The sequence below is a fragment of the Apteryx rowi genome, unplaced genomic scaffold (assembly GCF_003343035.1).
Source record: "Apteryx rowi isolate R43461 unplaced genomic scaffold, aptRow1 scaffold_37, whole genome shotgun sequence".
In the NCBI taxonomy this organism is placed as follows: Eukaryota; Metazoa; Chordata; class Aves; order Apterygiformes; family Apterygidae; genus Apteryx; species Apteryx rowi.
In genome coordinates this window covers 661,204-676,968 of record NW_020450196.1, presented here as the reverse complement: position 1 = coordinate 676,968, position 15,765 = coordinate 661,204, and the positions used below count along the sequence as shown (strand labels likewise).

General features: G+C 38.5%; 1 protein-coding gene across 1 annotated transcript in view; it reads left to right on the top strand.

Moving 5' to 3' along the window:
* FREM1 (FRAS1 related extracellular matrix 1) overlaps positions 1-13,023 on the top strand; it is a 60,959-nt gene extending 47,936 nt beyond the window's left edge. Inside the window, exons 30-36 of the mRNA XM_026073543.1 lie at positions 946-1,184; positions 1,914-1,961; positions 2,235-2,417; positions 2,690-2,815; positions 4,711-4,826; positions 11,382-11,467; positions 12,824-13,023. Coding sequence (XP_025929328.1) covers positions 946-1,184; positions 1,914-1,961; positions 2,235-2,417; positions 2,690-2,815; positions 4,711-4,826; positions 11,382-11,467; positions 12,824-13,023 — 998 coding nt within the window. The remainder of the gene's footprint in view (positions 1-945; positions 1,185-1,913; positions 1,962-2,234; positions 2,418-2,689; positions 2,816-4,710; positions 4,827-11,381; positions 11,468-12,823) is intronic.
* Positions 13,024-15,765: the final 2,742 nt, after the last annotated feature.

The window sequence follows — 15,765 nt, the reverse complement described above, 5'->3', positions numbered from 1 at the left end:
ACAGGTGGTGGGGAAACAAACCACTTTTCATAATGACAAAATTTCAGTTCTCATTTATTAAAAAAACAAATCCAGGCCCACTAGAATTGGTTTTTGGTGATTGTGTAACAGTTATAACACTGTTAAACAATTTATTTTCCTCTCAGAAAAGAAAACTAATAACTAAACCCTGCCCTTAAAAATATTTTTTATAATGTTCTACAAACACAGTTCACAACATTACAGCATACAGCAGCGATTATTATAGAGGTTAGGTCATTACTTCCTCATTACTGTTTTGCATTTCAGTGATCAACTGTGGCATGCCTTAAAGTTGAAATAACAGTAAAAAAATACAAATAATCAGCAAAGCAGCTGAGCCCTCTGAAAACAAGAATTTTTTCCTTTCTGATGCTCAGTGAAACAGTATTTTAAATACAAATGTTATGACAAATTAGGCTTCACTTAAAAAAAATTCCTTTTAAAAGTTTATATATGGTTTCTCTTTAACACTGATGATTTAAATTAGGAGTTAATTGACAAAATTAGTGTGGAAGAACAATTGTGCCATGAGTTTCTGCAGAGAAACTTGGTGGGACAAGATAGAATATCACCAACATTAGTTAAAGATACCCCTCCCTGTTCAAAAAAATCCAACCCCAAACCACAATTATGTATGAGAATATGTATCTTCAGCAGATACTTGGTAGAGATTCTGACTGGCAGTGAGATGGACGTATTATGTGTAATAAAATATATATATACAGGTAGTAGTTGCATAGACAGTTGTAGTCATAATTAAGCAAACCACATAAATGAGGATGGCTGAACAAATAGCAGATCAACCACATCAAGTGAAAAAATCATCCAACTTTTAATGACAAGCTGTTTACATGCCCATGTCAATGTGACCACTTATCTGCTCATGGAGTTAGAACTGACCATCTGCCATTTTTATGCTTTCAGGTCAGTGCAGCTCTTTCCATTCCTCTGGCCAAAATAAGCATGACTTCTGGGGAAGAGGCACACTGTTTCCAGTTTCCTCAGGCTCCTCATCACCTTCCAGGCTTGGCAGCATTCACTTGGAAGGGATCCCACCATCTCCTTCCAAAGGGATGACAGAGCATAGAGGGGACGCGCTGCAGGAACACAGCTTGGCAAATCGGTCAAGGACCAGGCTGAGAGTGATTGGAAATGGCAGAATAGTAAGACATTTCTATTGTGCAGTGATGGACTGATTTGTGAGTTCTTTGGGATTTGATATCTTCCTTTAGTTGCCATATTTTAGCAGTGATCCTACCTAACTACACAGTAACCATAAAATACCTGAGTTTGCTCTGAGTCAGACTTGAGAACTATTTGAAAATATTGGAAAAAAAAGAGAAATTCCTGATTTTGAAGAGGTATGTGTGAGAGCAAGGAAGGAAAAAGGACTTGGGGAAGTCTCATCAAGCAACTAACCTGAGTAATTATGCAGTGTCTAATCCTGTCTAATCTATGAGTCTGCTAGAAGAAAGAAGCAGGGTTTTGTTGAAGTCAGTGGAGCCAAGGCCAATGTATGGAAGCTGTGCATCTGGTGCTGAAGTTGTAAAGCTGAAAATACAGTTAGTTTCAACAGGGAACAGTTACTTAAAACTTGCTTGCTGAGTGTCCCTCTTTAAGCTGGTTTATGCTAGTTTAATTAAGCAGTTTAGTAACATTCCACTATGATCTTAAAAGACTATGGAACCTGTATAAAGACATTTTTAATGGGCGTTTTTTAATGACTGTTTTCAGAGGTCATCTGTTTCCATTCTCAGAGAAAAAGAACTAAAACCAAGATATGTTCTGCATGATTCGATAGCCTAGATTATGCAGTGAATCTTGCATACAGTCGTTTTGTTTCTATAATGCATGGATCTGCCCATCTCATTTTGCTCTTCTGCCTTTTTCAGGTTCACCCCTCATCTGTATTTAGAAATGGAACTGATGTGGTTTTCAAAGTAAGAGTATTATGAGTATTTGCTCATTCATTTCTGACTTCTTCTTGATTGTGTTCTTTCCAAGTTCTATGTAGAGCAACTTGTTAATAATTAATTCATGACCAATAKTTTATTGTTCAATGTATCTTTCTTTCTCTTTGATGAGAACAATTTATTTTTTAATTCCTTTTTATTTTTTGTGGGATTTATTTAAGATTTGCTGGTAAGTGGTAACCTTCTCTTTTCCCTCTCCYGTTTTGTGTGTTTGCATGTGTGTGTTACTGTAAAACCAAGTATCATGGGATGGTATCGCTCAGAATAGAGGAAGACTCCTCATCAACTAAAGCAAACAACAAGGCTGAAGTGTCAGTAATTAACCAAGCCCAACCACAGACAGATACAATCGCCTCTAGGAAGACAGAAATCCCACAAGCTGATAAGGCAGAACTGGCATCTGAACCAAGCTCTAACCATCAGGTATGAAACCTTTTGTTTCATAGGCGTTTTCACCATCTGTTTTCAGTCATGCTGTTTTCCAAAATGTTTTAACACCTCTGAGATCTGCAGCCTAACTCTTCCCACTCCAAAATTGAGTTTATCCAACACACAGATGAATAAACAATTCAGTCCTTGTAGAGTTTTCATGTCATGAAGATTTAACATAAGAGCTATTTCATCTGTTCCATGTAGCTTGTTTGTTTTGTGTAATTATTTTGCTTCAAATGTTCAAACACTGTTCCATTTTCCAGGACTTTTACTCCTTTCCAAAGGCCTGTACGCCAGATTTAAAGGGGCTCTTGCATTATGAAGAAAGCACTCAAAAACTGTATCAGTGTAATGGAATAATATGGAAGTCCTGGAATTCCCAAAGCAAGGTAAAAATGCTGCCATTAGCATGCATCTAAATCAAAGCACACATTGCTAAAAAAGCTCAACAGAGCAGTAACGACTTATAAGCCAATCTATAGTGTTCTACAGGAAAAATAAAATCTTCTGTTAATTATTTGGTATGACTTGGAAAAGAACTCATTGTCTTTTAAGTCCTCTATCTCATTAAAGGAACAGTGATCTATAGAAGCCTGTATTCTCCCTCCTGTTAAATTCTGTAGTTATTATCTACAAATGATTTTGGATTTTAGTATTTTTGTGTGTGCTTCCCTAGTACATTCAGTTTATGTTTTATATGTGTAAAAGAGATGAGTTTAACATTTTTTCACTGAAAGGAATTCAAGTAATTTACTGTGATGTCTTTAAACTTCCTTCCAATATAAGTTTCATTAGGCTCTTCATTCTTGAGGAAGCTCCAGAACGTGCACTAATTCGACACTTGAAATCCCAAGAGTTAGATTCTGATGAGCTGACATGAAGTGTGTGTTTGTATATACACACAGGCATATAATCTATAACCTCTACCCATACGGATATATATATAACCCCATATACAGCCTGACATATTGCTGCATTAGGGATTCTATAGGTTGATTTGGTAGTCCAAAGCAAATAAAAATGCTCCTGCTTTCTGCAAGAAGAATCTCAGATTTTGGAAAGAAGTTGTAATTACTTCTCCTGCCAGACCCTATTTTTTTCTTGTTGTAGAAGGTACAGCTGGAGATTTTTTATCCATCTGATTCCTTGATCCTATCCTACTATCTGTAGATAGTCAGTATCGATCTCAAGATTTAATTATAGAAATATTTAGAATGAAACAGTAAAAATGAAATTTGAATGGAAATGGTGTGTAACACCAGAAGAAAGAGCAGCAAAAAGTGTTGAAAGAATAGTAAGTATTGACAATAAAGGAGACAGTTCCCAGAATGCTGCTCTGAGGACACCACTCCCAGCAGTAAATTGAGATGTGTGTTGCTTATGCCCAGGCCAGAAAGCCTGAACCCTGATACGACCACAGCACTGATGACTTGTCAATGAAAGACCCTGCATCCTAGAAACAGGAACATGGCAACAAGGTTGCAGCATAATCACATATGCCATTCCTTTTCCTGTTAGCTCAAGAGAAACAGGCATATATTTCTAATAAACAAGGGAAAACAGACAATCAGTTGCAACCTTGCCTAGATTTATGGAGATTACAATGAGCAGGACTCTGAAGCAAAGGACCACCCTGTAACGACTACTGACTCTACAGGAGATAAGAGAGTCCAGAGTCAGGTTTGCAGGCACCAAGTGAGAAGACCTCTAGAGATGTGATGAGGGCCTGATGGCTGAGGTTGCCTTTCCTCTGTGTCACACAGGTGACAGACTGATAGGTGATCCTGCCAGACTCTTGGGCATAGATGTCTTGGTGCTTTTGGGAATGTGGGCGTGAGAGAGTGAGTGAATGAAATCTATTGGAGAATGAATGCGAGTAACTAAAATCAACTCCATTAGGGATTCTGTAAATATATATCATCCTCCCCTTCCTTAAGATCTTGTACTGAACTTTGTTACATTAAATCTCCTACATAGACTGTGGGAGCCAGAAAACAGCATCCAAACAAATCCGCTTTCAAGAGGATTTCTGAATCTGAAACCATGTGGAATTAGTCTTAATTCAATACTTATTATAAGTTGTAGGTTCCTCTGGCAGGCATGTATTCCTTTACTTTTCTTAAGCAATGCTTTAGTTTATCATATATCCCAAAGTCAGAGTTCAGTTCAAGAGAACTCTTGAGAAGCCATGAGCAGCACCTCCAGCCTTAAGCCTGATTATTAGTGTGCAGAACTAGGTCACTGCGAGCAGGAGCCTATTTTGCCTTTTCATCTTTTGTTTCAGGAAGTGAGTACGAGAAAATGTCCTGCTGGATGGAGTCATCATGAGGGCAGCTGCTATTTCCTGGTAGTGAATCACAAGGTCACCTGGAATACTGCTGCTCAGGCTTGTAGAGAACAGTAAGAGACTTCTTCAAACCAATGTGTTGGTTGTAACCTGGGTGCTCCTCTAAACTGAATGCTGTTATGGCTGAGTTCATTCTGATAAACCCCACTTTGATTGTGCTGCACAGCACAAAAAAAAAAAGAGAGAAAATGTAACAGGCCCTGGGATTCTGACCCAGTGGAAGATATAAACGCTACTAGTCTCAAATTGTTTTGGGTGCTTATCCTACCTTATTTGTAACATGAATTCCTGAAACTATCCAGCTGCAGTGAGGTTGCTTTCCCAATGGGAGAGGCATTAGTGGTAGTCTGGGAGAAGAGGAACAGAGCAAAGACTCTGTCTTTCATCTTCTGTGACCAAACACTTTCTTAGTTCTGTCTTCACCTGATACAGCACAGCACAATGTTGCCAGCTCCTGTGTGCCTCACAGTATTTGTCTGAAGACTCAGCTCTTCAGAATCTTTAATTATTTGAAGACTTTAACTTTCCAAAAAAAGTACATTCTGTCTTTGTCTCAAAGTAGGAGGCAAATAGAAAATCCAACATTCAAGTCAGTCTTGCTTTTGGGAAGTCTGCTTTGTGATTTTCTTTTATCAGAGCTAGCATGGGACTGCAAGGAATGCTAGCCATGGCTAATGGAGCTTGCAGTGGGATCATGCATGTTCTGTACATTGTGTTGAATTCTGGTGAAAGAAGAGCACCAGGTTTTAGAACAAGCTGAATCATAGGAAGTCCTTTAATGGACCCCCTCCCTTTCTCCATGAAATGAAAATTGAAACAGGGAAGAGCTGGAGATGAAAGAAACAGAATATATTCAAAAAGTGTTTTAAGAACTCGAGGGTAACATGAAGTACAGACAAACATACATAACAAGCCTTGATTTATTCCAATCAGCTGTGACAGCTTATTTTGTTCTGGTAACATGCAAAAGAAAAGTCTAAGTTCTTGTATCTCCCAGATGATGTCAGCTACTCTTACTAAAACTTAACTTTCTGTTACCTGCTGTTGTGAGCTTGCCACAAATTTCACAATTCGCTAATTGTTTTACTTAAAGTTTCAGCTCCTGAGACGGTTATATTTCATCTGCTTTTATTCTGATACTGCCACAGACAAAGCTGTCAGTTGTGAATATCCTAATATTTTTTCTAAAGTCTTCAACATTCAGTTGAGCCCTTGGGAATTCTCACTGAATTAGTTGTATGTCCATTTGCCAGGAGGTGTTTCCCATTTTCAAAAAGAGTGTGTTCCTGGGGACACATACTGTTTGTAGGAGATAACTTCCTGCTGAAGGCTATAGTGCGTTATATAAAATTTAAACTGGATAACAGAAGGTGACAGTGTGAAGCACCTATGCAAAGAGTCAAGGCATATCACTGAATCCATACGCAAATGAATCCTAGCGATAATTTAATTAATGTCAAATTGCCGCAGACTGAGGAAGCTTTATCATAGTAAATGCAATCCATTTACTCCATCTGGAAATGGTTTACAAAAGCACAGCCCCAGGCACAAACAAGGTTATATTCATTTAAAGTGCTACTAGAAGATAACTTAATACATTTTATTTTGCTTCTTTTTTTTCTCCCCCCAATTTTGGTATTTCTGTAATTAATACTTCTACTGTTGGCAGTTAAATGGCTCATATTTTCCAACAAACAAATGAAATCAGCATAGCTGCAGCTCCTTAGTTTTTTATAGCAACAGAAAAGTCAGATATTAAATGAAAAGATTAGAATGGAGTTTCAGTAAATCAGCCAATTTCACTGAAAAATAAGAACGATTTTCAACTACATAAGCTGCTTTATTTTCAGTTTCTATTCAACATTCTTGCTGGACTTTCACTATGAAATATAAAACACAAGAAAAAAGCATAAACAATGTTAAAAAATTGCTCTAGTTGCAGTCTCCAACTAATCAGCCTTCAATCCTTTTAGAGAAAACCCTGCTACCCTGAGATGATGGACTCAAGACCAGTCAATTCAGTCAAAGCAATGCTGTCAATTTATTGCGGAAGCAATTAAAGTATAGACATAACCATATGTAAATGGACTTATTCAAACCCATTTGGACTTGTGTCACTTTGTGTTTCACCACTGAGTTTTGATACCTGCTTGCATCCATTTGCTGTAGGTGGCATATCAACCTTTTGTTCAGTTTCCCTGTGCAGGGATAGAAGCATACATAAAGAGCTGCTTGTCTCGACACAGGTTGCTGCATGCCATGGTGATTTTGTGGGTGGAAAAAAGCCTCAGCTAATTGCTCTGAAAATCTTGCTCCATTTCTACCCCACCTCCAGTTCATCACAGAGAAAGGCAGTTTATGAACTCACTTCTCTAAATTTTTTTCTTTATGCATGAAGAGTCTCTTGGCAACATGAAGAGAGGCATCTTAGAGATATTATGGTATGGTGATTCCACAGCAGCCTGGCTTAGCAGCAGTTTTGGTGGTTTATTTTGCAGCTCTTGTTTATCCCATAGAGACATGCCCTTCCCAAAGGATCACTGCAGCGGGGCTCACTGACATGGGAAATGACATTCACTGCTGCCACTGAAGGGACTCTGCTGTACAGCCAGAATCCAGGGCTGCTTTTTTTTCTCTGTTGATCAGATGATAACATGAACTTCTTGAAATTAAACATTTAGTTAGAGCCAAAATATGGTTAGATTTCAGATCCTTGACTGTCAGCTCTTTAGGGCAGGGGCTATTCTTTTGTTCAATGTCTATATAATGCCTAGCAGTGGCCTCAGTCCTGGGGAGTTACAGGCAGAACCATAATTTGAAATAACAGGTCCTTCACTATGGCTCAGTATTGTCCAGTGCAACGCAGGATGGATCCCATTGCCCTCCTCTCCTAATATTGGGTTAGTTCTGTAAGTGACTGATTTAACTTATACTATTGCTAATGAACCCAGCAGAGAGTTTTTTTGCTACAGCTTGTGTTCAGGAGTTATCATGAGTCATTTTAAAGGCCCAAGACATACTGTCTGGCCCTTCAACTGCCACCCTGGAAGTGCAGGTTTCCTGTAAGCTCTGCACATCTGTCAGCCTCATCTGAACATTTTCAGTATCAGGAGGTGTCTAAAGCAGCACTAGACACCTATTTTGAGGCACCTGAACTACTTTCTAGGAGATCAAACAAAACCCTAGGATAAGCAGAGCAGAGATGCTCAATAATTCCCCCCTGCACTGTCCATATACAAGACATGAATTATTACAGAAATTCAACTCAAATATCTTCCTGTGCTGTGGAGACCTTTGTAGCTAGCCAAATATGCTTTTGCAGAACTTAAGTTTATCAGAATGGCACAAAACTCCTTTGTATTGGGGAATTTCATGTAAAATCAGCAAATTCTTTGTGCTGAATGCGTTGCATATAATGTTTCAAGGTCAGTGGCTACCTGAAATATTTGCTTAATTTGGGCAACTGCTCTGAGATGATGGATGGTCTTGACTTGATAGCAGAAATTTTAAAGCACACAGACATAATTTGCAAGTGGACTTATTTGGCACAGGAATCAGTGATGTGTGTATTTTTTTTTTTAGATAAGGCACTACGACCCCTTCTTTAGAGTCATTTAAATTAGAAAGTGGTAGATTTACATAACTCCATAAATAACATTATTTTGTCATTTCCTGTGTCTGGCATTCTGCCTAGTGGTACAGGTTAGTAGTATTATCATAAGTGGCACATTCCTTCAAGACTGTTCTCATTTCCCTAAAAGACATCTAAAACTCTGACTAGGTTTAACAATTAGAATGGTTGTTTGCTCTTCAGTCATGTGTATTTCTCAGGCTGTATTTAGAAAGTACTCCTACTGAGACAAGATTAGATAAGGTTATAATTATTGCAGTGCTTTCTTATCACAGTGCTAAAGTCTCTCCCGGGTACTTGGACTGAAGTAAAAGTCTGAAGCTATTGTTGCTCAGACCACCCCCATATGTTATAAATGATATAGCAGTTAGCAATAGAACCTGATGGTTTTTGTTAGTTTTTAATTTTCCTAAAACAATTGAAACATTGGGAAGAAGCTAAGCTTACTTAAATTAAACGACTTCATTCCAGGGGTTTGACTGTTCTTAAGTAGAAGCCAGATGAACTGCCATGTTCTTGTTCCTGCTCAGTTACTAGTGACACCACAGAGCCTGCTGCCTAAATCTCCTTTCAGCCCCAAGTTTGGTCATTGGCCAACCACAGCCATTATAAGGAGGAACAGCATCTCTGCCACTGAATCAGTTACCCTGGGAAGACACCCAGAATTAATTGATGCTGGTTTCCTGGACCTTTTGTCTGAAAAAGAAGACAGAGACAGAAGCTTTCCAAGAGGTCCACTGGAGATTTTGGGCCTGGGAGACAAGCTCAGAGAGGTGGAACCACATTACACTTGGGACACAGCGGGACCAACAGCATGCACAAAGAGGAGAAGCATGCTCAAAACTTCTACTAAGAGCTGGCACCACAACTTTGTCATTAATGGTTGAAACTTTGAAAGCCTGTACCATAAGAAGCTGCACAATCCCTGCCCCCTACCACACTGCTGCTAACTAGTTTGTGCTGGTCCAGTCTACTGTGGGTAAAGTCATGATCAAAGTTTCTAAAGCTACCCTACCACACCTATACTTCTTGAGAATGTACACAGGAGATGTCAGTGAGATCTTCTATGCTTTTGTTCTCTGGTGGTCCCAGACTGAGGAGGCACTTGCCGGGATCCACATTCCTGTGTGGTGTTTCATCTATGGCAGCCACGATTACACAAACTGCAAGAGCTGACACTGTGACAAGGGCCTTGGTGGACCCACTGGACATTTGGGAGTAGGCGGAAAACTTCCTGCTGCTTCAGTTGACTGAAGAGCTAAGACTGGAGGCTTCTAGAGAGGGAGCATCCCATCAGGTTACAATGAATTTGCTCCGTACAATGCTATTGTGTGCCCAGATCAAAGAATGATCCAGACTTTGTGCAATAGGGATTGTGCAGAAAACTAAGGGCTACTACTTGGAATTCCTCCTGAAGCAAAGTTTGCCTACTTCCTTATTTTGTGCAGCGTTATGATATGGCATCTATGGGATCAGTACTGTTGGAAGAGACACATCAGCAAATGGGATGGAGCTCCAGGCATGGACAGCAGACTTGGTGGTAGACTTCCACCCCAAGATCTGTTGAAGGTTTCCATAGTGGCGGCATGTCTGTCATGCCACCCTTGAGGTCTGGTTGTTTTATCAGATCTTCAACATGACAGTCTTTATCTCCTTGGATTTAAGCAATAGTGATCTTCCGTCTCTGATATCTGGCAACAGTCATGAAGTTAGCAAAAACTCCTGATACTGCAACTGGCTTATTCTGCTGCTAGGAGAGCTTTTGTCTCTCTTAAAACATGTTTGGACAAGCAGCATTGTTTCCTGGAGTCCTATCAAGCATCATCCAGGAGGTTCGGGGAGGCTGAAGGAGCTGCCATCACTGTTTGAAAGAGCAGCAGTCAGAAACATTGGACAATAAAAATGGCAGAGGCTCGGTGGGGAAGGCAGGCTGTTGCAGGTGGGACAGGTGAAGAAGGGAAATGATATTAGGGCAGGGAAAAAGATGGATAAATAAGAAAGTGAAGCCCCTGTTGGTGGACAGTTCTTGGCAAGTATGAATGATGCCATTTGTACCTTAATATAGCACAAGAAGTACTTCAGGGTTTGGCCTGACCTCTAAATGGTTTAAGAGCAGCCTGCTGGTGCTTGCACTCATTGGAGGACCTTGTAGTGGCAAAACCATTCAGTGGTTAGGGTCCATGAGTGATGTTGGAGCACTTTAGGGACACGCACAGAGAGCAGAGCTTCTCCTTTGACTTCATTCAAAAATAATCTAGTTAATACACACCAAAACTGCTCTCTGATCTAAAGTAAAGCATAGTCATCACAGACAACCCAACATTACATTTCAAAACCACACTACAACTCCAAACCAAAAGCCTAAAATAAATAGACACAGCCTGAGTTCTATCTTGAAACATGGCTGAGATTTTAACAGTGTTACACAAGGCTTTAGTCCTGTCAGAAAACAGTTAAAAATTATATAGTCTGCTGCACTACAAAGTGGGTGCAGCTGTATCTTTCAATATGCTTGGATTTTTAGTGTGGACAGATTATTTAAAAAAAAAAAAAAGAATATGCTGCTTTCTGCAGAATAATTCTGGCTTACAGAAAAGGATGTACTAAAAAGACTTAATTGTACTTTTTAAGGACATTTTATAAGTGTTATATATGAATGCACCAATGTTTTAAAACATAGTTTGTGAGTATGAGTTATACATTTCTTGTATACACTTCATTCAATTGCACAGCTGATTTAATTTTTGCACTAGAAAAGTCGAAACAGCAGTCAAAATAACAAACTTCCTCTCCACATAATCCAGAATTTTAAGACTTTATCTTCATATAGTTATTTTTTCATGCAAGTATTGGTTTTCCTGTGAAATGTTAGCTATATGCTTTATATTAGAATTGGTGCTTCTTGTTGATAAGTCCATGGGAGATGTCTGTCACTCTGTGGAATCCTAATCATTCTGTCCTCTCTTGTTGAGCCTAGATACCTGGGGAGTCTAGCAAGTGTGGCTAATGAACAACACATGAAATGGCTGTGGGACTTCAGTGGGAGGAAGCCCTTTTGGATAGGCAAGTACATCAGCTGACTGTCTCCTCAGACAGTCAGTCTTTTTATGCACCCTTCTTTGGAAAACAGGAACTGCTACAGCAGTTACAGCCCAGTTTTCAAATGCTGCATTGTCCTCAACTTTCTGGTGCTTTTGTCATTTCAGAGCAAGGCATAAATTGAAAGCCATCATGCACCTGGCTACTTTTATAAGTCTTTATCAAGAAGAATTTCTCATGTGAGAACTTGCTGAATTGCTGAGGTGTTTTTGCCTTGAAACCTTTCCCATTTTAATCCTAGCTGATGAAATAATTTCCAGTAGAATTCTTATTCTTTTGTTTATGTCGCTTTCTTTTGACTATTACTCTAATTAACTTTTATATATTTATTTTAAATAATTATTTATGTAACTGTTAATTTATCAGTGACATCTTGTATCAGAAACTCTGTGAATTAAGTATATGATCAGTTAAAGAATATTTCATCACACCACTTTAGATTTGGTTGTCTATTTCTTGTTATGCACCTTTCATTTTAAAAGAAGAGAAAGAACTTAGATGGGCCTTCTCTGTATTTCCTTACATCCCTTTCTGTGAAAAACTGCCTTAGCTCACAGATTACTGCTATTCCTTTCTTATAACTTTCTTCTTCCTGTACCTTCTCCTGTACCTTTTTTCAAACTGTGAACTGCAATCCTCAAATAGCTCTTAATAAATTTCTGAGGTGGATTTACTAGCGATACTAAATCAACTTTAAAAACTACAATCAGTTTGGAATAGTGCTTAATGATATCATGATTCTGTTAACCTGAGAGAAATAACTCTTCTGATAAGAATAAAGACCACAAGCCTGTGGTATTAATCCTCTGACTGTGGTCTCCTCTAGCTAAGAAGACATACCATGTTTGAAATACCTATTTAGGTTATTAACTCAGAGACAATGTGAAAAGTCATGTTCCTAACTGTTAAAATTAACATGTTTTCAACCGTGTAAACAAGCTATATAAGGCTCTGCAGGATTTTATTTTTCAGAAGGAATCTGGTTAAAGTCTGCTTAAGCTTGAATAGAACATTCTGTTTAGCACCTTAAGTACCAAAAGAGAAACTTGGGAGGTGACAGACATGCAGTAGATGGAAGGGGATAAAACATTTTAGATAGGTGGGTAATGAGGAAAAAGGATATTTTCTTTTATTCAGATGGCACTAATTGCTTCATGAAATATTCAATTGTTTTTTACTTGTATTCCTCCAGATGGTTTTTTTCTTTCAGCACAATCTTGCATGCATTTTTTAACAGAGGGATAGAACAACATGCTGCTTTTGGCATCAGGCTCCAGAAGTGATAAAGATCACTAATTTGGTCTTACTGATTTGACATAGGCCTGAATGACCGAGTGAATGCTGGACATTGGGAGTGGAACAGTGGAGAACCCATCACCTACATAAACTGGAGAAGAGGCCTCTATCGTATTCCAAAGAGAGGGAAGAATTGCGTATTGGTGCAGAAGCGAGGGAAATGGCAAGCAACGGACTGCAGGAAGGCCAAACAGAACAGCTATATATGCTCAAGAAAGCTGTAAAGAAAGGAGGATCCTTGTGCAAGCATGTGGCCTTTCCTGTTGTTTCAGTTTTATTTGCAGACATGTCAGAGTAGGCAGTTAAAAGAATCTCTAAATTATCAGCAGGAATTTTTTTTCATGCTGCCAGAGATGCAGATGCATTGGGCTTTAATCAGGAAACAGAGGTCAGTTGCAAAGACTGAATCTAGGTTAAGATTTTACACTCTCCTCAAAGATTCTGATCCGTCACTTATTCTTAAATATTTTTACACCAAAGAGCAAGGCCAGAAGGCTTTCATCAAATTTCTGTGTAAACATACTTAATTTAAAAAAAAGCAAAAAGAAACTAATATGTCCTTTGATTTCCTTCTCCCTGAAGGAGTGACTATGAATTGGCTGTTGCTTTAATTTAGTTGCCATAAAACTGCAGTTTTATCCTGTAGTCACAGAAAGAGGAAGACTGCTTGGGGTAGAAATGGGGGCAGTCTGCTGGCTGAAAACAGGTTATCTTGGGTGAGGAGGAAAGAGACATGATATTCAGATACAAGTGCTTCTTTTGTGGATGTCCTAGTACAACACTGTATGAAAAGAATTCCAATGGTAATGCTTAGTGTCAGAGTACCAACAGGAGCAAGGGCTTATATTTCTCTTTCTAATTGCACAAGACCAGCCCCCAAAGCTTCGTATCCTAATGGATCTGCTCATACAAGGCTGTATGTTGTTTGACATTCCTGATCAAAATCATTCAATGTTTTTCAGCAGTGCAGGATGGTGCTATAATTTTTGTAATGAAATTAAATAATAAGACCTCTGTAAATCTAGTGCTATGTGAAAAGACGGTTTATGCAAAACATTAATACAGAAGCTTAATCCCAGAATATTATCATAGGATATTCCATGATACATTAACACCAATAGGATTTATATGTGTGTATAAGCCAATGTCATAGTGAGACATATTTTGTTCTAAAGCCGCTATGGGTTTTGAAAAGTATTAATCTAAGTCCTCATTAGGGATTTGAGGTCTTTTAATAATAATAATAATATAAAATCCAGATTTAGTTCTGAGAAAGGCTTAAAACTCAGCATTTAACAGGAAAAAAACAGCTGGAAAAATAACTTCATTTTAGATATATGCATTTGTCTTGTTACCATTTGGTAACATTATAATAAAGTTACCTGTAAGAAAAAAAAAAAGATTTTTTTTTTACTTTAGGAACCACTGCCATCCTTAAAATTTAAAAAAGAAACAAGTCACAAGCTCCCCCCCCACCCCCCCAAAAAAGCCTCCTCTCCCCTGTCGCAAACCCTTCCTCTGCCCATGGGTTGTGTGACAGTTGGTGTGGTAGTTGAATTTGTCCTATATCATATGAACTCTCAGCCCTCCCATCTGGTGCCCAGCAGTTCATTCTGTCCCTTGCCCCCATCAGTGTCTATATTCAGCCAGCCTCTGGATCAGTTGCATTTGTACATCGTTTGTTCCTCTGCTCCTTTTGAGGTTCCTCAAAGTAATTTCTCAGGCCTGAGAGGGAACAATTGCAGCAGGATCACCTCTCCTCTCTAGGCTGAGGGACACTATTCCAGGTATTAGCCTTCCTCCTTTCCCACAGCATGTGTTAGAAGAATATGAATGTGAGTAGCTGGACAACCTTTATATTTTTATTTTTTAAAGGAGAGAGCCTTTGTGAAAGGACTGTTGCAGATAAGCACAAGTGCATTGCAGTATTACAGCAGAAATGCTGTGGGGAAAACCTTATCACCCTTACTGTTAATATCAACAAATACAAATATATATATTTACAGTATTTCTTTTTCATAATTGTAGTCTTTATGCCAAGCTTCTAAGCCAAATCACAGACTTTTGTGTAAGGATTTATCTAGACCGAGAAGAAAACCACTGTTAGCATAACTATGCTAATTGTTTCAAGAATTCCCCAGACCAAGTAGCCTCTTGAGAACCTGTCCAGACTTGTTCATATTTCTCTCTGACAGTTTTCACTGCAAAAAAGATAAGGCTCCAGAAAGCACACTTGGGAACCAGCTTTGAAAGTGTGTGGATCTGTTACTATTGTGTTCTCAGATTACAGTGAAAATTGGCCTAAGAAAGCTTGGTGGACGTAAACTTAAACTTCTATTTCTTTAGGGCTTTCTTTTTATTAAAACTGCTGAGTTAACTGGTGCTATCTTGATAAAACCTATCATGATTATTTAAATACATCTCCTAATTATTTAATGAAGAACTTAAGAGAGGGGGAATTTTGGCCATGGTGTTCGTTACCTGACTAGTAACTAATAAAGGACTAATGCCTAGAGAGATATGACAGTGAGCTTGGAGGGTTTTTTGTGTGAGAGGAAGGGAGATTTTAGCCTTTTCCTTTTTCCATAATTCATTTGAACTACCTTAAAGTAATTGAAAAGTATTAGGATTTCAGTACACAACAGATCATTAGCTGTGCAAATTGTATGTGCTTACTAGTTTTAGATTTAATATAGTACAATAACACAGCTAAAATTCTTTTATGATAGTGCAAGGATATTTCTAACCTGAAAGGCTGCTGAAATGTGTTTCAATACACATGAACTGTTTGAAACACTTATTCATAATTTTTCCTTAATCTGCCCTTTAAAATGAAGTATTTTTTCATTGATTTTTACACCTTTCTTTAGAACACTGGGGTCCAGAGAATATGACATATTCAAATCAGGGAAAGCAAAAGTAAAAGAAGTAAATCAACTTTTGTTGCCATAGGAAGTTGCTATCTC